Source organism: Gadus macrocephalus, chromosome 12, assembly GCF_031168955.1.
Source record: "Gadus macrocephalus chromosome 12, ASM3116895v1".
In the NCBI taxonomy this organism is placed as follows: domain Eukaryota; kingdom Metazoa; phylum Chordata; class Actinopteri; order Gadiformes; family Gadidae; genus Gadus; species Gadus macrocephalus.
In genome coordinates this window covers 9,479,271-9,498,859 of record NC_082393.1, presented here as the reverse complement: position 1 = coordinate 9,498,859, position 19,589 = coordinate 9,479,271, and the positions used below count along the sequence as shown (strand labels likewise).

The 19,589-nt window shown below is 43.9% G+C and overlaps 1 protein-coding gene across 1 annotated transcript in view; it reads right to left on the bottom strand.

Moving 5' to 3' along the window:
• The window catches only part of ror1 (receptor tyrosine kinase-like orphan receptor 1), a 157,052-nt gene extending 137,532 nt beyond the window's left edge, over positions 1-19,520 (bottom strand). The window contains exon 1 of the mRNA XM_060067174.1: positions 19,079-19,520. Coding sequence (XP_059923157.1) covers positions 19,079-19,184 — 106 coding nt within the window. The 5' untranslated portion in view covers positions 19,185-19,520. The remainder of the gene's footprint in view (positions 1-19,078) is intronic.
• Positions 19,521-19,589: the final 69 nt, after the last annotated feature.

Genomic DNA, 19,589 nt, shown 5'->3' with positions numbered 1-19,589 from the left:
GGTTCCCTCACGAGTGGGGTTTTTCTTTGGTTTGGTTTTCTCTAGGGTTGTACATTGTTTGATGTTCGTGGGTCAAATATCTGCTTACAACGGAAAGGTCAGACTATCAAATGATGGATAGGAAATGTTTTGGGATAATTCAGGGCTCTCTTAGGCACAAAAATCGAATACTACTTGGAGGCAGACATGCACAGAAGTATCATTCTGAAACTGCACTTCGTGACATAAGCGTGGTATGTCGTTTAAGAGCGCAGTATCCTACATGCGAAGAATTAGTGCAGCGAGGTCGAAAGAACATATTAGGTGATTGTGGAGAAACTTGACATAAGGTAGCCTACACCTCGCCCAATCGGCTGTTTTGGCAATTCATTCATTTTTTTACCCAAATCTCTGCAGATCGGCATGGCAAACATTGCTTGTGATTAGTCAGAAAAGCAAGGTGGCCGTGATTTAAGTGATTTGATATGTCTGTCTCCACGGAGACTCAATTGGTCTTCACAAATGGAACTTTCAGTGACCAAACCGATACCACATCGAGTATACAATTATTTTGTCTGCTAAATATTTTTTACGGTCTCGGCCAGCAGAACTTCCTTTGATGTATGCAGACTACTTAAGGTTGTAAAAAGAGAGATTCTGGCCCTTATTCTCAGTTATGCTATGAGTTAAACAGTCGGTCTCTGCAAGTAACACACTGAAGGACTTCCTGTGAATGATAAGGCTATGATAGGGTCAGCCTCTTATCACACATACAGCCACACATGTGTTACGGTAGGGGTCCAGCTATTATGGCAGCATTCTTATCACTGTTGCTGGTTGTGTGTGTGTGTGTGTGTGTGTGTGTGTGTGTGTGTGTGTGTGTGTGTGTGTGTGTGTGTGTGTGTGTGTGTGTGTGTGTGTGTGTGTGTGTGTGTGTGTGTGTGTGTGTGTGTGTGTGTGTGTGTGTGTGTGGCGTCACTGGAGTGCTTGCTGGAGTCATGTTCTTGGGCTAGTACTATTTCAGGGAAAAGCCTCTTGTCCATCAGCCCCTATCAGTGAAGTGGTTTGAGACTCTGAACGACCGGACCACTGTAACCACAAACACGTCTGTCTGTCTGTCTGTATTCAAAAGTAGGGTTTCAGTGTGGTCGGGATGACTAATGTGGGCGTGCGTGTGTGAGTAAAATTATAGGAGTGAGTGGCAGAGAGACACAGACAGAGAGACAGAGTGAGAAAGAGAGAGCGAAAGAGACAGAGAGACTGAGAGCGACAGAGAGAGCAACGATAGACAGTGAGACATGGGGCCCTATCTTGCATCGCGTGCAATTTACTTTCTACACTGACGCATGTGTCATTGCTATTTTGCAACTGGGGCAGAGCGTTCTTTTCCGTCCATCCGTCCATCTGTTTAAACACACGCAAAGTAAACACGTAACACATAATACAGTCCATGGCAATGTATATTAACGGGGGGACACATGCATATTATGAACACAAGTCGATAACGATAATGCATACAATACTGGTAAGAAACGATGTTTGTTAATGTATTGCGTACATCATTAAATAGAACCACAGTTACCGCATATCATGTGTGTTAAGTTTTCTTTGCCGAAATTTATTTTAAGTATTTCTGAAGTTGTTGAAGAAAACGCTATTCCATGTGTGAATTAGGCCATATTATTTGGCCATAAACTGAGCCATTTGAAGTTTGAATTTCATGTGGTCATGCATCTGTCTCATGGGAGACTGCAAACGCGCTGTCAAAATATCAACTTGTCTGATTCAAATGCGCTCATGGCTCTTAAAGGGGATGGGAGACGGCACATTGGTTTATTGCACGTTACCTCCAAACCAAACTTACAGGTAATTAGGCTACTTCAGACCAACCCTTTTTAGATTGGGCGCAAGAGTCATTTATGTGCCGGTAAACTAGCAACATCGTCATAGAACCGCCCACAAAGCTACTTAAAATAGGGCCCATAGACAGAGCGAGACAGAGACCGAGAAAGAGAGAGAGAGTCAGAGACAGGGACACTTGGTGTTGATTCAGACTTCATACATCTCATCCCTCCGGATGGGCTCCAGTAGCTTCCCCCTGCCACGGCTTGCTCTGAGGCAACGAAACACGAAGCGGGGCCATGCAAGACTTGAACCAAAAAAACCTTGGAAACCAACACATCATCCATGGCAACACACACACTCACACCAATGCAGACGGTACTGAAATCTTGGTACACATCCTTTCCAAGCATTCCTCCACATCATGCCAACACATGCACACGTCACACACACAATAGCGTCTTTGTACCGCTAAACTGGATGGGGCTCCGCCTGCTGGGGTATCACCTGCCATGGGCATCACGTGGGAGACCAGGTTGTGGGCAGCCTAGCCCGTAGTCTAGTCATGTTTAGAGCTGAATTTCTGAGTCAACGCTAAGATTGTAGATTACGCATACAACACAGCGAAAGGAGCAAAAGAACATGGCAGTGTTGGCGAAAGATTCCTTCCATTTTAGTTTTTTCACTTTTCGAAAAAAGTGGGTCCCATGGTCTCCGGTCGCAACGAGGAAAACACACAGTAGACAATAGGGATGGGCAAAATTATTCTTTTCCGGGAACTAGTTCTTTCAGTTCAGTTCACTATAACGATTCGTTTATTTGATTCGGTCGTTTTGATTCGTTCGTTACGTCAGATTACATCTTAAAAAAAATAAAAAATAAAAAACTTTTTTGTATAATTCTTTATTTTTTTTAATTGGTCATGGGTCCGGATAGGACCGTCAAGACCGCAGTCCGCCGTTTGGAGGTGCCTGCTATATAGTATATCGAACGTCCCACCAATATTTATACCACTTGCTTACTCTCTATATTTCATTCATGGTTTTACATTTATAATTTTATTTTACTTTACATTTAATTCTTCATTGTTCAGGCATTACAGAACTTGCATGGTCATAAATAAAAAATACGAACTGCAGTTTAATTTCTTTGTTTGTTCTTAAATTGATGTAGAATGGAGCAAAGACTCCTGGGATTGGGAAATGCGTTTATCCAATGAACAGATGGAGGGTTAGGCAGACAGAGAAAGCGCGCATATTCGACGGTACCGCCTTGTCATTGGTTTACCCAGGTGCCATTCAACACCATTGCTACCTCTCATTGGCTGAATCTTTGAGCACGTTGTTGACTCAATCAATATAAGTCGCGGGGAGACGGAGCTCTGTTCGTTTGTATATTTTATTTTCGTGACCATATGTTTGGTTTATGTTAAAAAAAAAGAATCAAAGAACCAGTTCTTCTTGTTTTGGGGAACCAGTTCTTGTCGTTCACGTTCGGGATTCGTTCGTTGTAACGAATCAGTCGCGACCGACACATCCCTAGTAGACAACATGAGCACACTGAGTAGAGATGACCTAGGACTATTACAGGGCTATGCCCCGTGGACGGAGAGAGACGGTAAAGGATAACGTGAGGATTATGAGAATGTATGCACCAGGTGGGGGGGAGGAAGACTAGGGGGTCCAGTGGGAAGATATCATGATGGATTATTTGCAAGGAAGGTGGATGGCTTCCTGGCTGGAAACTGTACTCTCCGTGAGGCAGATAACCAGGTTTATAAATACGGAGACGAGGGGAGCTGTGAGATATTAGGGTGTGTGTGTGTGTGTGTGTGTGTGTGTGTGTGTGTGTGTGTGTGTGTGTGTGTGTGTGTGTGTGTGTTACGTTTTTGTCACGGAACACCTGGCTCCTCTTAACCTCCTCTGCCTGTCTTTCTGCTTGAGCTGCCTCTTTCAGCCATCCCTCAACTCCCAGCCGACCCACACCCTTGCTTCCTTTCACACATGGGACGTCCCACAGGGTGAGGAGGGGGAGGGGGGTGGTTGCCTTAATTTCCCAAACACAGTGGGGTCTTCAGGAGCTTGAGCTTGGAGGGGGGGCGGAATTTGGGGAGGCCTCCTCCAGAAGCACCCGGGGATCCAGCCCATCGGTCAGGCAAACCCCACTCACCTCCATCTATTGTCTATTGTTGCACTCTGTTAATCACATCCACCTGTTGGTGCCGCTTTAGAATACCCATGAGTATCTGTTGTAACCTATTTGGGAAAGGACTGTTTTTAAGATCGATCTCTCTCTCTCTCTCTCTCTCTCTCTCTCTCTCTCTCTCTCTCTCTCTCTCTCTCTCTCTCTCTCTCTCTCTCTCTCTCTCTCTCTCTCTCTCTCTCTCTCTCTCTCTCTCTCTCTCTCTCTCTCTCTCTCTCTCTCTCTCTCTCTCTCTCTCTCTCTCTCTCTCTCTCTCTCTCCTCTCTCTCTCTCTCTCTCTCTCTCTCTCTCTCTCTCTCTCTCTCTCTCTCTCTCTCTCTCTCTCTCTCTCTCTCTCTCTCAGCTAACTGATGAACCCTGGGACTCTTGTGTTAGTTCGGGAGTTATTCATTTGACACTAAAGAGGACCCCACTATTCAGTCCCACCGCAGGCATGAACAACCCGCCCCTGCTCCTCTTCTCAGCCCCGGTCGCCACGCCTCACAATTGCATGACCCCCTTGCCCCATTGTCCCCCAGCTTCACTCAGTCGTTTGCTCACCGTTCCATTGTATTGGCTTGTTTGCTTCACTGAAGTGCATGTGGATGAACTGGCATAGCAGACAGTCATCACACATGTAGGAAACATCACAGGTCGGTGTTACAAAGGGCGTGTATTCTTATGCCCTTACACCTTAACCCCCCTTGCATCGCTCACAGTTTATTTGTCCCAACAATTTATAGTTATGTAATTATGTATGAATATTTGCATACTGTGATTGAAAAGACTGTATTCCCTTTTAGCGTAAGGAAAGAGATGCTCTTTTGTCTGTGCCTCCTCATTGCTCATGGCAGGAATGGAGAGAGATCCACCACTGGTTTCGGCAGGTGTTGCCGCTTTCAACTCGCTACAATGTGGATACAAGTTGAAGAAACCCCCCTTTGGGAACAGGGTTAGAGAACTAAGACAACACTGAAAAAAAATCTGATAATTTAACGGGAAACGGCAAAATCACGGGACAGACAGTGTTTTCATCTCACAATGTATATGGAGTCAAATTATTCATTTTTCCTCCCCAAGGTGTGCATGTAGTTTGAGGGGTGAGGTCATCCCTTCACCCTAATTGTTCTGTATCTGCGCAGGAAGATATCCCTATGGCAACAAAGGCCCAGAAAACGTCCATCCCTTCAGTACGGGGCTGACTGCGGCCACTGCAGTATTACGTTATGTTTGGCCCCAGGAACATGCTGACAGAACACGCCAGAAGAAAGCCAGGAGATTCCATAGGGTAACAGTCATATGGGGGTGGGGGGGGGGGCAGAAGAGTGCAGACAAGCTAATGATAGGGAGGGACAAACCCTGCTGAGATCAACTGCTAGGGAGAGGCCGGGTGGGAGATGACAGGCATGGAGCACCACAACCGGCGAGTCTTGTAAGATTGAGTTACAAATGAAGTTAAACAAATACTTAAATGTTTCCTTCCATTTGGGTTTCAGGCCTCCGGTAGGTTACGTTGCGTTCACATTGGCTTTAAAACATGTGTGCCACAACGAGATGTTATTGCCCTTCAGTTCCCCAGAACTCTCTCACCATGCACACACAACACACACATACACCTTATCAGTATGACAAGTCAAGGTTAGTGCTTCTAAACCTACACAACAAAGCACATGTGACCGCCATTTTCCACCGGCAAATTCCTCCCGCACAGAAAATCCTATCTGAAGTGTTTGCTGCTTTTTGTTCCCTTTCATATTTTTTTAATTCTGCACCCCTGTGCCTCCCTTCTTCTCCTTCCTCCTCTTCTCTACCATAATCTCTCTCTCGGGGTCCTGCTGTGTATAGTTTATGATTTGCTGATAGGGCCACAAGCATGCATGCAGGCCAAGGCCTCAGGGAAAGGCTGCCGAGACAAAAGCTGCTTTTCAGCTCTAGGCTCTCTCTCTCCCCCTCTCCCCCCCTCTCCTAGAAGGCAGAAATATGTTGGCAAGCGGCTGGGGGGCTGGAACGGGAACATTGTAGGTGAAAATGACTTTACCTGATAAGGAGGCTTCCATGTTATTCACACACAGCCCGAGTCAGTTTTTTGCATTTGAAGATGCTACCGTCTTCAAATGATGAAAACATAATTACGCTGAAGCAGCGACGACTTCGTCTTTGGAAAGTGATACAATGTTGTACATTTCATTTACTGATTTGCATTAAACAACTGGTATTTTAAAAGTCTGTCATGTGCTTCTCAACGTGTAGGAAAGTGAACAACAAGTGAGGAGGCTCACTTGTTAACAAAAACAACAAGTGAGCCTCCTCCTTTGTTTAAAAATTGCCTTCAGGTTTTACATTGTACCATTTATTTTAAAATCTTTCCTGCTTGGTAATGCTGGCATAGAAAGCCACCGATACGGTTTAACAGTCTTTCCTCAATCTTCTCAGCAGACATATCTATCTCAGCCTCAGAACCAAATAGAGACCGATCCAAAATAATACATTCTGCGTCTCCTCAATGTCTCCTTCTGTGATAATTTGGGCGTGGATCAGTGGCTATTTAAGGCATCTGTTGATGTAAAAAATAATAACAAGCACAGTCACACAGACGGTCAAAGATAGGTGGATGATAAGGATTTTCATACGAGAGAAACGGAACGTGATTTGTTAGATCCAATATGCAAGTTTTATTGACTCTGGGAGTAATGTTTTTTGTGCGAGAATGGGCATGCGACTATGTCTCTATACAAAAGACATTCCAGATGGAGGATTTCTTAAATTGCAGCTGGGAGTATTCCCCCCTCATTTACTAACCATGAAAAAATCAATCCCGCAGGCCGCCAGATGTGACAGAAGGCCCGCTCACCCACACTCTCACAATAAACACAAACACACACCATTGCATTTACTCACATCTGTGTGACTGTGCTTGTATGTTGGACTGCGCATGTGTGTTGGACAGTGCATTCTGTGCATGTGTGTCTCCATCAGTCAAATGCAGATCCTTATCACTTTGAATCTCCTTCCCATTCAAATGAACACCAGGTGACTGATGTCTTGTTCTGAACCCATGGATTCCTGGCGCTGGTAGATTAATCACCTCAAGACAATCACTAGTTCCTCTCCCTTGCTGAAAGGCACATTACAAAACCTTTCTCTGGTATTTGATAGTAGTTGTAGCCAAGTGGCTCAACCTGTTGACTTTGGTACCCCTGTTGTTGACCGCAATACATGATACAAATCACAAATCACACTGTATCACAACTCCCAATCCCCTATTAGTCTTTAAATGGGCTTAGTTATATCTGATAATCACTAGAACACCCAAATCCAGCTTGAATGTCTCACAGGTAATGAGCCCGGACGTGCAATAACAGCCTTGCTGTTCTTGGCAAAAAAACAAAACATTGTATGAAGCTGGTGGCAGTGAGAGCGGAGAGGTGCAGTGCACGGGCCCACAGCCCCGTACCTAGGGCTGGGGTGTATCCCCATCTGTTGTTCCACGCATATCTCGCTGCACTGTAAAACCACAGGCTGCTAATTGCTTTCACATTACATCGCCGCTGAAGGGGATGTTGGTGGCTTTCCAAGACCACCTTGGTAGCGCTGGGGGTGGGAGGGGGGGGGGAGACAACCGTATGCAAACATTCGGCAGCCCAAACGTTCTAACGCCCTACGCTGTGGTCGAGTCGGGGATTACGGGTAAAAATGTAGGTGGCTACGCAACCGAGAGTCAAACACTTCATTGCTAGTGTATTTAAGTAAGAATCTATTTATGGAGAATAAGTAGACCATGGTGTTGTCAGGAAACTTGCACCAATTGTGTGCTAAATTGCTAAATGGCTAACTTCTTGACACTACAACTCTTTTTATTTAGCTTACTTCGTTAAAAGTAGCCAACAGACAAAGTGATCCTCTAAGCTAAGGGTTAATTTAATTAGCATGAGAGCAAACTTCACAGATGTGCAGCTGGCAGGTAAACCATTTAACAAACATAAACCAACACACAACTACATTAGTAGTTGTGCGCCATTATTGTGTTCACATCATGTCAATGTAGACGCGCCAACTGATTTGTTACATTACACTGATGTTATCATTGTCAATGAAATTACACACACACACACACACACACACACACACACACACACACACACACACACACACACACACACACACACACACACACACACACTTGCCTTTCTTCTGGAGCAGCACTGTTTGAGTGGGGGAACTTATCATCAGGGAGGTAGTCAAGCTATTTGTGGCAGCCACAAGCAGTTGTTGATTGCTTGGACATGTCTGACCGTAACAGAGTAAGTGGACAGACCAGCTGTGAAGGGCCACCACGGGGACAAGGGGTCGCAGAGATTTCTCACCCACCCACCCACACGTATTCAGAAAGAATATTATAAACCTTTCAGCATATATAATTGAATGAACAATTCACACACAAGCTAAATTTGGAATAGAATTAAGACGAGTGTTCTTTTTTTTGGCTAAATCTCAAGGCCACTTACTTACGCTGAGGAACTGCTGCCCATTGTACCATTTATTAAAGGGCCCTCGCCCAAGAAAGATACATAGGCTCCAATTTCATATAGAGTACAAGGTTGATAAACTGATAAAGTGAAGTGGAGGGGGGGTAGCAGGTGGAAGAGAAGAATTGTTTGGCAGCCACATAGGAGTGTTCCTCAAACTATCTGAATTAACACCGCCCTCCGTCAGGCCAGTGCTTCGCATCAGTAAACAGTGGACCACTCTTAACCCCATCAGGGGGAAGCATTCCCCAAACCCTTCTTTGCTCAGGGTGGTTTGTTATAGCGCTATGTAGTACGCAAAACCACCATGAACACAACAGGAGCATGCGTAAACATTTGTTTCGCTGAAAGGGCCAGCGAAATATGCGCCCGCTTGCGTGTGGAACTGCACTCATGTGGGGCCCAAGCCTTCCTGGAATTTGACCACCGTTCCAGAAGCTAGGCCACTCTATCTGCCCTGAGAGGTGATGTGGACGTTACTACACACACACACACACACACACACACACACACACACACACAGACACAGACACAGACACAGACACAGACACAGACACAGACACAGACACACACACACACACACACACACACACACACACACACACACACACACACACACACACACAATGGACCATTCACCCTTGGGGATCAAAAAGAAAAGAAATGTCACCCTGTAGGCATTACTATTTAGCAAGTAGAAGACTGACAGCTACTAGTCTATCACCAAAAATGTGTATTTTTAATAAGCAATTTCCACTGTGACATGGTGGCTGGTCATGTCTGGTGTGGTTTTTACCCTCCTTAATGATAGGTAATGGACTCTTGTGGGCTGAGATTAGCACTGGCTAGCTTAGCCGCGGGGAGGTAAAGCAAACAGGGGGCAGGATTGCGCAAGCCTAAGCCTCTTATACTGGCCCTGCGGAGGAGCAGCACATTGACTTCTGATGGGGATTAGGGTGGAGGTGTCACAGACCAAAGGAGTAGCACTCCAATATACTGACAACATATCCATATCCCCTTATCGGATTACGCACGTTGGCAGACATATGGGTTTAGGGATACCTTCTCGCTTGTGCATATATACGTTTTCATGCATTCCCAGAAGGATCATTTGATTGACAATGCCTTGCACACACATAGCATGGATCCATTAAGGTCTACAGCCTTCTCTGTCCCTCCCTCCACCCCACCAAAACACCCTTCCTCCCTCCCTCTATCCCTCTTCACCAAAAGAACGAGGCCGGCGGACTTTCATGTCCGGGACGGCTGACATCAATGTTCTGACAAACTCGGTAGATAAGGATGGACAGAGAAAGGACGTTTAAAAAGAGGATTATAAAATGTATGTGGCAGATGGACCGACGTGTGTGTGTGTGTGTGTGTGTGTGTGTGTGTGTGTGTGTGTGTGTGTGTGTGTGTGTGTGTGTGTGTGTGTGTGTGTGTGTGTGTGTGTGTGTGTGTCCACTACCAGTCAACAGACACGAATTAGCTCCAGCTTTCGAAAGGGATCCAGATTCCATATAATAACTGCCTCAAGCGGAAATATCAAGGCAAAAGTGCATAAATTATGTTCTACTTTATAATCCCATCATTACCTCTCAGAATGGAGGATCAACAGAGAGCCAACGACTACATTCTCAATCCTTGCAGAATAAATGCATAAATTATGAACACGCTGCTTGTCAGGACTTTCGCAGAATCATATAGTTCGGAGCACACACCTATTTCGAGTTACGAACAGAAAGACAGAGTGGAGCATGTAGGGATCTCTCTTCACAAGAGACAGATTCCTGTTCTGTGACTGTCTCCTGATCCCTCTCTCCCATCCATAACACACACACGCACGCGCACGCGCACACGCACACACACACACACACACACACACACACACACACACACACACACACACACACACACACACACACACACACACACACACACACACACACACACACACACAGCGGTCCTCATACTTCCAGCTCTCCACACTTTCCTCAGGCGCGGCCTTCAAGACTGCCATTGGTTTCCGGACTCGCGCAGAGAGCTATTCTGCAACGCTGACTCAATGGTTTTCAGGTTTTTCTTTTGGACCACACGGGTCATCATGCCATGTCTGACAGGAAGTGACAACTTCTCGTCCGACCCAGGGCGGCTGAGCGCCACACATGAGCGCGGTTTCGCCAGAGTGAAGTATCGCTTGGCTGCAGCGGGCGGCCCCGGCAGTTGTGGCCGTGGCCTCCTGGGATTAGCATGGCGGAGAACCCCTTTACACCAGATTACTGGGTCAGTATGGTCACCACGCATTTAGAATGGACGGCAAAAAAGAAAAGTGGGATCTCAGCTTGGAGGAATATGATACCCTCAGCCAGTGAGCCAAGTTCAATTACGGTTATCCGAGGGGAAGGATGTCTTCTGGATGGTTTGGAAGGTTTGCTCGGATCAAAAGAAACATTGAAACGCTATTTTATCGAAATGGTAACATTTTTAAAAAAGTATCTCCTCTCCAGTCCAGCTGAGAGCAGTCGTCATTGGCATCATCTATGATGGCTAATATCATAAACTACAGCAGCATATTGAACCGAAGCGAAGAGTTGAGCTAGCAGAGTACCCAAGCCAGAACTGAATGTATAGTTTCTCAACTCCAAAGCTATGGAAAAACAAGATTTTGCCGTTGGGGGGTATTTCACGAGCAGCCCATCGTCATGGGTCACAAAGGCTCCAGAAGCTATTTGCCTTTGATGCCGACATGTGGAGACGTGTGTTGCTCAAAGTGTCTGATGATAAAGGAAGCTTTGTGGCCCAGGACTAGAAGCACAATACCATGACTCGGCTGTGCTCAACCAATAGGAAGCGTGTTTTTGGATCTCTGGGAGGAAATGTGTGTGAAGCACGCAGTGCTAAAGAGGAGGAGAGGGAGATGTGGGCCAAACCTCTCCAGACTATTGTGTGATTCAAGTGGCTGGGCAAACAGGGGCCAATGGTTCAGGGAGGCACCGGCTGTGTGAGAACCGTCTGACAAAGCAAAGGGCCTCGGTTAAACAAACAGGACAAGTCTGGCTCGTGGCGGGGCAGCCGCGAGGACTCTCTGACAACAATGGCCGCCCTCCGCATTGATGCTCAGAGACAGAGAAAGTTTTACTACAATAGAACTGTTAAAATGTATTTAAAAAAAATCCTTTATTTTTATTGTTCTCATTAAGAGACTGGTCTTGTTAGGTGGGACTGGGATCAAAAATAAATTATAATCTTTAAATAGACCAGAATTCCTTTTCGCAGCACTGCCAAAGGATTATGGTTCCTATGGCTACTGATAATAATTATCGAGCTGTAAGAAAAAGCCCAAACAAATCTAAACACACTTTTCAGAATGCTGAATAAACACAGCAATGATTGTCCTGACACCCAGGATAGAAGTACGCACACATCTGCACACACGGAGACTTACGCAAAAGGGAAAATGTGAGTTGTCCAATGCTTAACATAAATCATACGATTGCCAGTAAAATCACATTTCCTGCCTTCTAAACATCTCAATAGTTCTGTGAGGAGGGAGAAAGTGCTTTTCAACTGCCGTTTTCCACATTAAAAAGCAGCACAGGGATGGCGTGCCATGTAGACTATATCATTACAGTCAGACAGCAGGAGCAGCAGTGGGTAATTGAACCAAATAAACAAGCAGGAACAAGAGAAAGACTTGAGAGAGGGAAGACAAGAGAGAGGGAGAGAGTCATAAGTGATGACATGCGATAATGTGCTATTAATAACTGCACAGCGAGGCGTTAATACACGTCAGCAGAGCTGATGGTCCGATGGCTACCCGGTGCGACCATTATGGAACTGCCAGGGCGAGGAATCAGAACCTCCCAGCAGGCAGATATGTACAAGCACACTTCCAGGGACACTCACTTTTGCATTCAACTGAATCTCAATGTCGGTAAGAGCTTACAAGCATAACGTTGTTTGAGGTAATTGGGTGTTTCAACCACATGGAGGGCTTCTACACTGCCATGTGAAGGGATAATTCTTGCATGTATGAATGCTTTCTCTTTTACAGAGTAGAAAAGAAGCAATAGCTAGAGTAGAAAAGTTACATAGTGCAGGTTCAACGTCACTACAGTTGATGGCCACTACTAGCCAAAGTAATGGCCACAACTATTAGCCAAAATAATGGCCACTAATAGCCAAAGTAATTGCCACAACTACGAGCCAAAGTAATGGCAACTACTTCTAGCCAAAGTAATGGCCACTAATACTAGCTCCCCGCCCCCCCTCAGTCTTTGTACTACAGGGAGTCCCCGGCAATGTAGTTCACTTCTACTGTTAACTAACCCGGACATCCTGTACACTGGCGTGGTTCTCCAGTGCTGCCTCTCGGGCCAGGACCTGAGTGTTTGCTTTAGGGAGAAATGATGCGAGGCTGATGAACACGCGGTGGGAAAGAGCCAAGTGGAGGGGGGAGTGAATGCATAAAAAGCCTACTTCATTTGGAGAGAAGTCTTGACACAGATACACGTGTAAGAGGGAAGGGAAAACTAGCTAATGAGGTGGGGGGGGGGGGGGGGCAAGAGAAAAAAACTATTGATTGATAAGTTTCCACCCCCAACTAAATAAATATTTATATTTTTAGGCCGGTCAGGTATTTATTTATTGGTGGCCCGGTTGGTGTGCATAAAGAGCCGGTTGTGGTGAGGAGCGAGATGGGCCGTCTCCAAGATCCTTAATGCTATTCAACAGGCTCTAGATAGATATGTAGGGGTGATTTGAGAACCACCGCGTTTCAAACACCAAGGGGCCTCCTCGCGGCAACGCAATGGTAACAAGACTGGAGAAGACAGGGGCACGGGACAGGAGGAACGCCGGGAACTGTAGTTAAGAAATGCATGATTCATACTGTATCTCTCTTATTCCCATGTGCAGAACTTGATATTAAGACACAATGATATTGGTATGTTCGGCTTATTGCATGAGCCTTGATCAAGTGTTGCTCGTTAGGGGTGGGGGGAAAACTATTATAATTGCCGTAAGAATTGCTATTCTTATCTTCTATGATTCTGAATCTATATACTCAAATCAAGCCTTGATTTACAATCAGGAATCGTTTTGAATCGAGTATCTATTTTGAATCTAGTCGTGAACCCATGAATCATAAACACAACTCTGTTGCTCGGTCATTAAAAAAAACACTTGATTAACTAGTGGCCATCTAGTCGTCCTTCTATTGAATAAACAGTCGGGAGAGTAGGATCAGCGCTGTGCATAAAACATATACAGTAAAAATCTTGTCTCTCCAACACCCACCCACACCAATATCCTCAATCTTTTGTTGTAATCTGGTGTTGTGATTTACTGTTTATGGATTTTACAACAGATTGACTTTGTTTTACCTACACCAGAGGCTCAGCTTCTTAGCTGACATTAAATTGCAGGAAGGCTAGCGGGGGGGGGGGGGGGGGGGGTCATGCTTGGCCTCAGCTTGTGGTAGTAGATACTTTATCAGTCGTCTCAAACGAGGGTCTGAGTGAACTTTATTTAGCCCTCAAATAATCAATGCCGGCACGAGAAAATAAAAAAAATACACGCTTTCCCTTCCATTTTACAAAGTGTACCCCATGTGCAGCTTTGAAGTTAATATAGGCCTTTGCCTGTTAAAGTATATGGCACTAAAATATGGAGGATAAAGAGCTCTCTTCTTCTGCTTCAGAGTTGTCTCCGGGTGGAATCGCAGGGCTGACATGTTATCAACGCATTCCAGCCACTGAGTCCAAACAGGGTAAACAATGGGGCCATTTGACTCACGCATCTCAGGCGTCTGTCAGAAAACACAGTGCTAACCTTGTCATCACCGGGACGCTAGACATGAAGCATTCAATGATAGCGGTCATGTGCTACAGCAGTGACAGCCAGGAAAATTGCCAAAGCAATTGGTTTTCTTCATTCGACTCAAGTACCAACAATGTTCATTTATATTCCATTTTCTTCAGCATTATTATTATATTATGACCGCCTTATTACGTTACCAACCACCCATTTAAACATAGCGTTTTCAATTACCTTCTGCACTGAGTCCTACATGATGAATCTGGAAACTAATTTTCTGGTGGCCGTACATCTGAGTCTCTTGTAGCAGATTGAATAGATAAAAAAATATATTTATCCCTGTGTCAATTAAACGTTTAAATATCATCAGATAATAAAAGGACAAGGCCAGGATGCAGATGTAGAATTGCTGCTTATATTAAAAGAGTGATTTTAGAGTTTGTTTTTGTACTGTATATAGGTGCTTTTAGAAACCTTGCCGTTGGCTGTTTTTTGGATGTGGCATGTTTGTCTTATGCGGCTGAAGCATGGGTGAAAGCCCAAGCCAATGTTCCACTTTGTGGGACAATAAAATTAATCTCCAATCTTGAACATTAATTAAAGAATTAGCACAGGACATCCTCCCAACAAGCCCGCCCCCCAGCCGCATGTTGAACCCGGGGCAGAGGGAACCCATGCACGACGTGCCTCGTAACAAATGTAAAGTAGGTAATGGCTGATCCAGGCTGCCATGGTTAAGTAGCACTGATATTTTAAACCAGTGACATGAAACAGTGCTAAGGCGCATGATGTACGTCCGCGTGCTGATTAACCCCACCGTCTGCGTTCCCCCACTTCTTTTTCACACACTCTAAAACTGACTCTGATGTCCCAAAAAAAAAAAAGTCTGTTTGCTCTGTTTCAGAAATAAAGAGAGCCGTCGCATCCATCAGTGTCTGCCAAAAGCTTTTAGGGATGATCTCTGGCAGATGACCTGAGAGTTTGCAGCGAGGGAGAGCGAGAGAAGGCATTTTTACACTACCAAGCCGGTACGGTCTCAGCTTGACAGGCCCTGCAATTTCAATGTCTTGCCTGTTATACCGAGGGGTATAATCCCCATTTGTAAAGAAACTGGTTTCCTTGGAGTAGTCGGGACTATGCACAGAGATTAGACCTCTTTAGAATAATTTGCATACTCTCAATGTTTATATTTCTTAATTAGTCAAGCCTGGCGCAGGCCAAAATGAGTATATTACTGAGTGTAGGCTACAAAAGCAATTAACTATTTTCAAGTCAAAACGCAAACATATTCTTTATTTTGCTGACCACTTTGTTTTTTATCCTGACAAAAGCCTCGTAAGGCCTAAAAAAAAAATTTGTTTGGTTCCGGTTTCCGACCGACCCTGTCAATTTATGTGCGACCCAAATTATTTTATGAGCTTTATAAAAAAAAAAAAAAAAAATTGATGCAAACTATAATTACGTTTTGGTACAGCACCTCTTCATTCTGTACAAGGATGAGCGAATTTTCTCGTTTTTAAATGAAAACAACCTACCTATCATTCGCTGCCGCTGGAAAAAATAAAATAAAAAAATAAAAAAAATTCCCTACCTACCCAACTGACAACCAACAGGAACCAAACTTTTTTTTTTTTTAGGCCTAAGGAAAGTTCCTCTGGTACTTTCTCATAGATCGCACCATCTTTCCCTGTTTTTGTTAAATTTGACTGCATCACCTTTTCTCCCATGACGGCCAACAGCTCGCAGATTGCACCTTCTCTCCAGTTAGAACTACTCATGTTGCTATCGCTGCATTGTCTCTTTTGTAGGGACAACGCAGCAAGACCCCAAGTCCCGCCCCTGGAACTGTGAAGCCGTTTAATTGCATTTACATGAAAGTATGTGTAGGGTCCGAGAGGGTAAATTGGGGTGCGAAATCAAGCCGGTATATTACCTCTGTCAGTGTAAATGCGCGGACCATGCCAGGAAAAAAGGCGAGCAAAAGATGGAATATTTGGCAGTGTGAAAACGTTTCGAGAGAGAGAGGGACAGACAGACAGTGATAGAGATAAAAAAAAAAGAGAGACTGAGACAAAAAGAAAGAAAGACAGAGACAGATAAAGAGAGAGACAGAGAGAGCCAGGGCTTCATTTCAGAAGCAGAGCTGAGCGATCTAGGTGACGATATTAGGTGCAACCTAGCTGGCCTGAGCCAGACCCCAGCAGGCCGCAAACAGAAGGATGTTCAAATGTTCACTGGATTACCTGAAGCAACGATTGCACACTAATCTTTAGTGCCAATTTGTGTACCTACTAGTCATTTGAGACCTAGTTATGTATTGATGCAACAAAAATATAATGAAGTTCCTCCATGGCTAAATAACATGCAGCCAGTGCAGGGAGAAAGCAGAACAGCCTGGCTGGCTGGGAGGGTTCCCCGCCCCAGAGGTAAAGTGCCTTTACTGTCAACAGCGTGCCTCTGGTGCGTAAAGGCGGGGACCAACCTACATGATAGCAAGAGTTGGTGAACAAGGGTGACTGCCTTCAGATAAGAACATTAGTTTGAAAAAGCCTCATAAAGTTAGATGTAGCTGTCTACATAAAATCAAGGGTAACACTTTGCAATAAGGCTTCATTTTTTAAACATTAATCAACATTAGTTAATGCCTTGCAAGCATCAATGGTCATTATTAAACACTTATCTAATGTTCTAGTATTAATGTAATAATGGTGTTGTTATCTAAGGTAATGGTGTTCATGTTAACTCAGATAATTATATAATAAGATAATTATGTATAAGAATTTATACATCATTTAAAGGGTGACTGTTAACCCTAACCCCTATGCTAATGCTGTATAATAATGCTTATAACCCCATTAACTATGCTAATTAATGGTTAATTGATGTACCCTTAGTGGAATTTTTTTACCAAAACAAGGCTAAACACTGCTTACCATCGGTAACAGAGAGAAGATTAGAAGCATATATGGATCCCTGCTACTGGTGTAGTAACCAGAGACTAAAAGAGCAGCCTAAAACCCGGCACCTAAATGGCGGAGTTATGGAAGCTGCAAAGACGTCTGGTTTTCTTCTACTTATGGCCATGTTTTACTTCCCCCAACGTAGAGAGTCGGGGGGCCGAGAACCACAAAGAGCTTGAGCCCCCTTTGCCCCATTGTTGTTTGATTATGCCGCACTGCCCCTTGCTTGAAGCTACAGACACATCCAAGACATTTCCGTTTTGTTTTTTTAACCTGCTTGGGCAGCACCTTCGAGTTATTCTGGATTGTTCTTCTCAGCCTCACTTGTGTGTCACTGAAGTTAAAAGTGTCTGCTAAACGACTCCATGTAAAATCAAGTGGAAATTATAAAATGGCAAATGTTAATAGATTTCACGGTGCTGTAAGGACAGGGTCACAAGAGTTCAAACATGTTTCCCCAAAATCTATTCAACAATCAAGAGTCAAGAGTGACAAACAAAGTTATTGTGCTTCTCTAAATAGCAAGCATTTTAAGTAGTTGTTGTATAGGAAGTATAGATACCAATACCCTCATCAACACCAATAGATAAGCCTGGTCAATAACCTGTTGAGTTTGGATAGAAGGCAACAAAAATAATTTAGTGATGTAACATTTCTTCCATGAATGGGACTTTTGTGAAATTGTAAGAGCAGTCCTATTGCTTTTCCAATCATAAATATATATATATATATATATATATATATATATATATATATATATATATATATATATATATATATATATATATGTGTATATATATATATATATGTGTATATATATATATATATATATATATATATATATATATATATATATATATATATATATATATATATATATATATATATATATGTATTTATATATGTGTGTGTGTGTGTGTGGGGGGGGGGGGGTTCAGAATTGAATACGTTTTTAGAGAATTACAGTGGATTAAAATTCCAGTCAACCTCCTCAGCGAGAGAGAGATACTGGAAGAAGATAAGAAGAGGGACAAGAATGAGGTCTCCGAGAGCCGGACCGCGGGTCCGTATCAGTGAGCTCACTCCAGTATGAAAGAGGCCTGCCAGTAAATAACGGCCACAACCATTCAGGGAGCACAAGATAATCCAAACAAAATCTTAAAAAAATAAAAATGTGTAAATCACTAGCCATCTGGAACGTTTTCCTTCTGTTAAACAAAATTGAAAACATAAAAACATACTGAATTCCTATAATTCTTTAAGATTGATCAATGCAACTTTTTCTTTGCGTCACAAATCATGTTGAGGCCTACTTTTTCTAAAACCAGATAGTATTTAATTCATTGGTTGAACCCATAGACTATATACAATTATTTATACTAAGCTAAACAAATGCATTGCAAATATGTTGAGGCATGAATGTTAAGGGCAACAACAAGACAATAGCCATCCAGCTGAGAGAATCAGTGTTATTAAAACCCCCATTGTCTTTCTATGGAGTTAAAAAATGTTGAATGGTTTCTCCTTGGTCCCTTACGGCGCACAGGCTTCAGAGTACAAACAAAAGATCATCTCAAAACGATGTGTCATTTGCATGAGACTAGTGGAGCCTGCATGCTGCCACTCATGTACTGAATCGTTTTAACACAATTTCCGATTAGTTCAATTCATTTATTTTATTTTATTTGGTGCAATGGTGTGCCTAATAGGCTACACATGGAGAGGAGACTGCAAAGAAGAACATGAATCTGGAAAAAGATGTAGCTCTCTTACCTGTTGCGCCTAAGTCTTGAATAATTTGGAGAAACACAACAGTCCAGATAACTTTTGCCTGACATCTCCACAGATGATGGGTCCAGGTTTCCCGATTTGGATACATTCCTCCGGATCAGCGCTAACGGTAAGTCCCTTTTCACATCCACTGCATCAGTCGAGCACACGTGCAAAAAAAGAAAGTTCGTGTAACGTCAACGAAAAAAACACAACACTATCTCGTCAAATATCCCGGTTGTTTAACGTACAGAGCGTAGACACCATTAGAAGACGAGGGATCTCCTCGTGATAATGTGAACCTGAAGAAACCACCAATGCGTATTCTTCCTCGTATGTTTCTCCCCGCTCCTCTCTCTATTCTCGACTGTCTAGGTCCAAAACTATCTCCCCCCCTCCGCTGTGAGCGAGTACTTCGCGGGACGACTTGCGCCCAGCGCCACCTGGCTCTGATTAGGATGCGATGCGTCGCCACCGCGCGCCCGTTACAGGAACTGCCACGAAACGTTTGTTT